The following is an 8,029-nucleotide window of genomic DNA, read 5'->3' on the forward strand; positions in this document are numbered from 1 at the left end:
GCTTTAAGATGTGGAAGGTTCTTCTTGTCTGAAGGAATCTTTTACTGAAATTAAGCTATTCAAACCAAAATATACTTTACATTTTAGATGTTTTGAGGTAGGTTCCATCTGCCCTGATAACAGCTGTATTGCTAATTTTACTCAGTTAGTTCTATGATGTGGATGAAGATTTCTGACTTGAATAATTTTTTTCTTCATACTTGTGGACTTCAGATACTTCACCTTTTTTTTTTTTTTAACCAAACAGCAGCTTTTCACATCTTAGTATTTTCTCAGTCAGCCTTATGATATGGATGGTGCTGAATGGAATGATTGTTGTGCAATTTAGGTTCTTTAATTAAAGCCGTTTTTTTACATTTTAATAGTTTCATAAACTCAGCTTTATGATGTGGAAGAAGCTTTCACTGGAAGAATCTTTTACTGAAATTTGAAATGTTATAAGAACTGTATATTGTAGATTTTAGACTATTTGATGTAAGTTCCATCTGCGCAGATAAGAGCTTTACACATTTTACTATTTCTTTTTTTTTCTATTTACATTATTATGTGGATGATGCTTTAATGACCTGAAATAACTTGCACTTTGTAAATGTGCTATTTAGATTCTTCAAAGTTCTTCAAACAGCTTTGCGCATTATGGTATTTTCCTAATCAGATTTACGATGTGGATTTTGCATTAAGCGCTGGAATGACTTTCAGTTCAGAGCTGTGCATTTGAGTGAATTGCTTGACTTGATTTTCAACTCAAGCCATGCTTCTGTAATGAAATTTTGCCATCAAGAGCTCTTTCTCAGACTTTGTTGGATGTATGCGATAACAAAACAATGAGTTTTTCTTTCAGAAGGCACATAATTATTATGAAAGTTACGTGAGCTAGCGAGCGTGTTCTACATTCAGCTGATAGCCCACAAATCCTTCATCCTTGCCGCAACTCTGCGCTAAGTACGAGTCACACAAGGACCTCAAAGCAACTGCATGAACAAAGAAACAAAACAATTCTGTTTGGGAGCCGCAGAAACATTAATGTCAGACGTTTGGCGGAGGATGAGGAGTTCCTTGCATCAAAACAGGAGCTGCGTTGTGCACAAAAAAAAAAGAAAAACAAAAAAAGAGGTAACTTAAGAATTCTTAATGCAACTTTTTTTTTCGGTTTTGAGTTTCCCATTAGAGTTCGAGTTGAATCACAAAAACAAGCACGAAGTTAGCCAGGGAACAGTTCAAACCTTTTAAAAGCACAATACAGTGGTACCTCGGTACTCGACCATAATCCGTTCTGAGGTGGTGGTCGAGCACCGATTTGTTCGAACACCGAAACCAATTTTCCCATAAGAAATAATGGAAAGTATGTGTGCACAAGTAAATGTGCACAAGCAGTACATGATAAAGATAAAGATAAAGATAAATAAAGCATTATAAACCATTTTGTATAATTTACTTACGTTTTGGAGAGTGGTTGATGGCATACAGGAATGGATGTGGAGAGGACGGGAGGGAGTTACTCCTTCCATGATGACGCTAGCTAACTGCGACGCGAGGTCGGACACTCGTACACCACGTTCATATTTTGCTATAATTTCCTTCTTCGGTTCAATAGTGGTCCTCATTGTTTTCCTCTTTGCCTTCCCCTTATCACTGTCTTTCTTTGGACCCATTATTAAGGGCTAGAGCAACACGAAAAAGTTTAAATCCGGGAAGAAATACTCGAACAAACGTCTTACTCCGCTGGCGGTCTGAGTTGAACTGGCGCTTACCCGCTGGCCGAGAAGGGCCGAGGAGCGCGTTCGGGTCGGCTCGGCTCGGCTAGTCGAGAAGCGAAAATCTGTTCGAGGTTCGATGCATTATCTACTTGAATTTTTTGGTCGAGCACCGATTTGGTCGAGTATAGAGGCGGTCGAGTACCGAGGTACCACTGTACTTGGAGTAGATCTCAGAGAAAAAAAGGGGAAGTTGGGAAAATCAATATGACCTTTATGCCTCGAAGAAATAACCAAGTTCTTAAATGCTGGAAATTAAATACCTGCGCATGAAAGGAGAGTGCTGTTATCGTAACTTAGCTTGGCTCTGTCCAACAGCAACGAAACCCTCCAACAACGTGTTCAAAGGTACTTAACGTGTTTTATCTCATCTGTTTAAGCCTTAGAAAAACAAACCGCTAATTTCACGCTCAAGAGCTGAAACTTGCACATTGTGAGACTTTTGAGGTACTCCTATTTTTTTTAAACATCGGAATGAGCTAGTCTAGCAGTGCCGTGTAGGATTTGTCCCTAAACAAGCCTTCAGAGCTTGGTGCCGCCTCTGGCTGCTGTTTATATCACATTTTGTCGTGAGGTAGGATGGTGTGGCAGTGTGTATTGTCTTTGTAATTATGTTGTCATTTATGATATGTCTACGCGTAAAATGACTGTGTTTGTTGATCCAACAGCTTGTGACTGTGGTCAACATGCTAGCTAATGTTACTTCTTCTCTTCAGCATGTTAAATAGTACTTGCCTTGTATGCGTTTAGCTCATTAGAATTTTTGTGCCTTGTTGTCCCTTTGGTATTTGTTATATGTTAATCATTTGCATGTAATTAACATTTTATATTTAAATGAATAGCATTTGTAATTCTTGGAATTGTTACAAATATATGATTGATTTAATCAATGAAGTCTCTGTACATTTTTGTACATTTTTTCGTCTCCCCCCCCATTTGAGAAAAAAATATACAGCAGCGGTCCCCAACCTTTTTATTGCCACGGACTGGTCAACGCCTTCAGATTTATATTGGGGGGGATTAATCTTGTAAACCGGGGACCCACTATATATATATATATATATATATATATATATATATATATATATATATATATAACTTCAGATTTATTTTGGCTCATGTATGGTGTATCATGTAGTATCTGTTGAATAATAAATCAACAATCTTAAAGTGAGTAAACTAACATATAAACACTTGCCGAACTTTAATCTATGAATTGACTGTATTTTTAGCCAACATTAGCGTGTTAGCAACAACTAACAACAACTACTAACTATAAAATGCAACCTCTACACAAACGAACACATAAACAAAATAAACACTCATCGCTTACTATACATAGGCAGTAGCGTGCGTTATCAACATAAATGAAAATAAACTATAAATATGAGCTTATGTTGTCATTCACTACGTCACCGTAACGAGCCGAATGACGCGCAGAGAACGAAAAACAGGAAATGGAAATGCAACGCGACCCGACAAATTAAAAGCATGCATTTCAAAATAAGATAACAAACGTGACGAACTCTTAACGCTTGAAGAATTCTTAACATAGTTATTAACTAATGTTACTTAGTTATTTGATTAATACAGTAATGAATAATGTACTTTTTTGCTTTTTTCAATTTTTTCTTTTTTTTGCACATTTTTTATTTTGAAACATTTTTAATTTTTCCTGGAAAAACCCGCTAAGTATTGAGACCGCGATATCTGAGACTGCGAAGTAGGAGGGATCACTGTATATAAAATGCACCACCTTTTCGCCTCTTTGTTGTCAGTGAGGCTGCGTCAATAAATTTTCTGGCGGACTTTGACACATTATGAAAAGGAAAAGACGGCTTGACTCGAAATTTCATCATTTTAGTAGCACACGTGTGTTATAATTTGACAGTCATGATCTATGCAACCGCTAAAGTCAGAGGTAGACTTATAATCGCGTTTTTGTAGAAGTCATTCAAATTGAAGTAAAAAAGGGGGCTAATCTTATAGGTGAGGTTGACTTTAGCTTGGAGGAATATGGTAATCCTGTATAATATCATCTAACTTTGTTTATTGCCTGTGGTTGTTTGACAAAATCACAATCAGACTATTGATTAATAGCTTGATTATTTTTTCGAACTTATTCATATCAGCTACATTTGGAGATAGGACGTGAGCTCCTTCTTGTGGTATGTGAAAGAATCATGAAAAAAGATCACTCTGACTACATTCTTGTTTACGCTTTTTTCTTTTGCATTTTGACTTTTAAGTTTTTCTTACCTTTTTAACTTCATTCGAATATGTGCACCTTCCATCAAAGGAAAGTGTAAGTTATTATGTTTCTGATACTTCCTTTCAGTGTAATAAACCAATCCAAAGAAAGTGAAATTCCTAAGTGGTTAAAAGGAAATCCTTGATGTTAATTTTGTGTGAACTGTGTGCAGTAAACATACATGAGTCCTCAGAGTATTTCTGATCAAATATTTATGCAAGACTCCAAATGCAATATTAATATTACCTTCACGCGGGCGCCTGAATATCAGCCGCATGCTAATGAAGAAGGTAGAAAAGTTCTTATGTATGCGAGTTAAGCAAAGTTTCCGGAGATGCGTGTGTGTTAGCGTCGCGAGTAATATATCTGGGAATTTTGAGGTTTCGTGAAGTGAGTTCAAAGTGCTGTCAACAAATTTTTTACGTATTTATGTTAACGCTTCACATAGTATGTTTTCCCGCATGGGCCACCTTGTTTGCGTGAGCGCATAAATGAACACGTGTAATGGCGCTCTCTTGAAATATTTGCGTGTGTGGTCTAAGGGCTTGACGCCATACAAAGCAGCTTGTGTTTGGAGTCGATATAAATTCGATCTCACTTAAGGAGGAATTTAAGAGTCCGTGGATGTAAATTCTTTGCATTCTAAAGCTTATAATAAGAGAGCAATGTTACACAGATATGTAGATTTAGAATTTTATTATCCCGTGGGAGTCAAATGATCAAGTTTTAAGAAGCTGGCGAGCGGACATTTGGGTGAAAAATGTGGCGATTGTTTGACAGCTGCTGTGGTTGCCTGTCGGCCATGGTTTGCTAAGTAGATGGTGTTAAAACCAAAAAAAAATACGAGAGCAGAGTTGAAGTCTAACATTTGTGATTTGTAAGCAGCAAACAAACTAGACGCAAGGAAAAACAAGTGATTAGCAGGATAAAAAAAAAAAGTCAAGATGAAACCAGAACGTTGGGTCAACAGGGAACATTGCCCAACTGAATAATAAACTCCACATGCCGCACCCTCGCATACATGCAGTAAATGTTGCATGAAGTGTGTGTGTGTGTGTGTGTGTGTGTGTGTGTGTGGGGGGGGGGGGGGGGGGGGGTCGATGCTAGAGCGCTTCCTGGACATCCTCCAATAGGAACATTCCTGCCTGTTTATGACTTGTTACACACAGGGCTTGAAAAGATATTCCAAAAAATACTGAAAACACACCTGCATACATGGATGGAAAGGTGCTGCAGATCACGTTTAGTACGGATTTTTTGTTGTTAATTTTAAGTTTGGGTTTTTTCAATGACAGGTGGATGATAATGAAAAATCCAGTTCATGGCACCAAGTTGAAAATGTCTGAGGGAATGTCAGATGTTCACTTTGTTTTTAGCTGTTTTTCTTTTGTGTGTGTGTGTGTGTGTGTGTGTGTGTGTGTGTAGAAAACAACCCAAAAACTATATTTTGAGTTTTATTCATGCAAGACAACTTTTTGGGTTGAATATGTCCCATAAATAACCCCAAATGAATGTAGTTATCAATGCAAAACCTTTGCATATGCTAACATATACCAAATAGAATTACCTGCACAAACAAAAATGCTAACGCATGCAAGTCAGTACTATACAACAGGCTAACTTTGGCTTGCATATCATCCACAGTCACAAGTTATTGGATCAACAAACTCATTTCGGACATTTTACCATAAATGACTAAATTCTTACAAAGAAAGTACAACTTACAGACATACATGCGCCATGTTTCACACTGCAAAATGTAATATCAACAGCAGTCAGAGGCGGCGCCAAAAAACAAAGATCAAGCCAAACAAAGCACAAATGAATGAACCGTTAAATCAGTGGTTCTCAACCTTTTTTTTTTTCAATGATGTACCCCCTGTGAAATATCTTTTCAGCAAAGTAACCCTTAACCAGTGCAAACGCATTTTTGGGTTAAAAAAAGAAAAAAAGAAACCTGCCAGAAAAAATACCTTAAATATTAATATATTTTTTCCACAAAAAAATAATCAATATAAATTGTCAAACCTGTCCGAAATAAAACCAAAAAAACCAAAAGTGCATGCAAAGCGTGAAGTAATAACTCAAGAAGACATAAGTACAACTCAGGAACAAAATTGAAATTCAAAGTACAAAACAAAGAGACATGAGAAAAGCGCATGTAACTGACCGTGATCAAGGGCGGAACCAGCAGGAGGACATTGCCATAACACTTAAAGTACAAACAAAATTTACTAAGGCAGATTGCGGAACAAGAGCAGGAAAAGTAGTAACTGAAATACCTATGCTGTAAGACAGAAATACAGTGGGCCCCCGTGTTACGAACTTAATCCGTTCAGCGGCTACGCTCGTAACTTGAACTGCTCGTATGACGGGCAATCCAAACCTATGTTGATTAGTGAATGTGTGCAACGCGTGTAAAAACCTTAGGTAAAAACATCACGACTTTATACACATATTAAAAATGAGTAACAATCTACCGTACAGTTAAATTAAATAACATATACAAAGGAAAAATGACATTTACCTTTGGGGCGACGTGACTTGAGCTGGGTGGAGGCGGAGGGGAGCAGAGACCAACCCGCAGAATTGATTTATTTATTTTCTTAAACGGGAACTTTTCTCAAACTAGAACATATCACCGGCGATTTCCTTCTCTTTAATCCATAATAGAAGAAGCCTCTCCATTTTGTTGTCGATCGAGGTCCGTCCCCCGGCAAGGAAAATCTTGCCCTTAGAAGATTGCCGAGTGGTTACGGCCATACTCACGAGCAAGGTTAACTATACATGCGCCTCCTTCGTATTTTTTTATTATCTCCTGCTTGCTTTCTATTGTCATCATCCTCTTACTTCTTCCTTTAACGCCAATTTTAGAAGCCATGTCTAACAGATAAAGTTTGCAACGTCTTCACAACATTCCTTCCTTCCGTTTTTCACTCATTTTCTCTCCTTCCTTCCATCCCAATTTGGTGTACACAAGTCAATAATCTGGCAACGTCCTTGTGCTTTGGCCGCATCTAAATAGTCCACTGATGACAATGGGCTGCAGGTGTGTGGCCGGTGGCTCTGCCCCCTAATTTGCAGGCAGGGCAAGACATTAGGGACACAGAATGTTACAGTTCTAAAAATCAAATTATTAACTTGACAGGTAACGAGAGGTGGCACATGACAAGTTGGGTCCAACAAATCTAGTAGGAGGGAGAATCTGGGTTCTAAAATAATAAAATTGAATAGCACTACAGAACATACAATTTGTTTTATGAACATATTTTCCTGAAACATTTAATTAATTCAATAACTATTGAGATTTTTGCATATTCTTTTGTTTGTTTGTTGGATTTAAAATCTCAAGTACCACTTGAAGTTCCTTCAAGTATCCCCAGAGGTTACGCGTACCACCATTTGAGAACTGCTGTGTTAAAGAATGAACTAAATCAGTTCTAAAACATCATTATTTCGGGAGCGGCCAGTGTTGATCCGCGGGTCACTCCAGTTGCTCCAGTTACTTCAGTTGCGGTTGCTCCATTGATTTCATCCCTAATGTACTTTTTTAAATTTTTGTGCAGGCAGATGAAGGATCAATCCAAGAAGGTTGCCAACCTGAAGCACAAGGAGCAACTGGAGAAGAGCAAGAATGCACAGTTGATGGAGGAGGCCAAGAAAAGGGAGGACAACATGAACGAGAGCTCCCAGCAGATAAAGGTACCAAGTGGAAGGGGGTGCGTTGAAGGAAGACAAGGGAGGAAAAGTTTCTATACCTTGAATACATTGGCGCTATCACAACAATGGCAATGTGTCAAAATGTGACAGGGAGACGCCTTGGGCAAAGTCAAACCGGGGAAGCGCTACACGCACACACCGGCTGAAGCACGGCGAGTGTGTGCGAACGGGTACACGGAGAGGATGATTGACAGGGAATGAGGTGACAAGAGAAGCCAAGGACCAGCACACACACGCCCATGCATAGCTATGCAGTGAATGTTGCGGGTTTTAAATGTGGCTCAGCATCTCAGCGTGTCCTTCG

At 38.4% G+C, this 8,029-nt stretch overlaps 1 protein-coding gene across 15 annotated transcripts in view; it reads left to right on the top strand.

Moving 5' to 3' along the window:
* Positions 1-8,029, top strand: part of erc1b (ELKS/RAB6-interacting/CAST family member 1b) — a 160,975-nt gene that overhangs the window by 67,033 nt on the left and 85,913 nt on the right. For all 15 annotated transcript variants that reach the window (XR_015864143.1, XR_015864144.1, XR_015864145.1 and 12 more), the window contains one exon: positions 7,572-7,707. Coding sequence is in view for 11 of the 15 variants with exons in the window: in XM_088406153.1 (XP_088262279.1) it covers positions 7,572-7,707 (136 nt within the window). In the remaining 4 variants the exon portion in view is untranslated. The remainder of the gene's footprint in view (positions 1-7,571; positions 7,708-8,029) is intronic.

This window comes from Hippichthys cyanospilos, chromosome 22, assembly GCF_059441005.1.
Source record: "Hippichthys cyanospilos isolate Australia breed blue-spotted pipefish chromosome 22, RoL_Hcya_1.0, whole genome shotgun sequence".
Taxonomy (NCBI): Eukaryota; Metazoa; Chordata; class Actinopteri; order Syngnathiformes; family Syngnathidae; genus Hippichthys; species Hippichthys cyanospilos.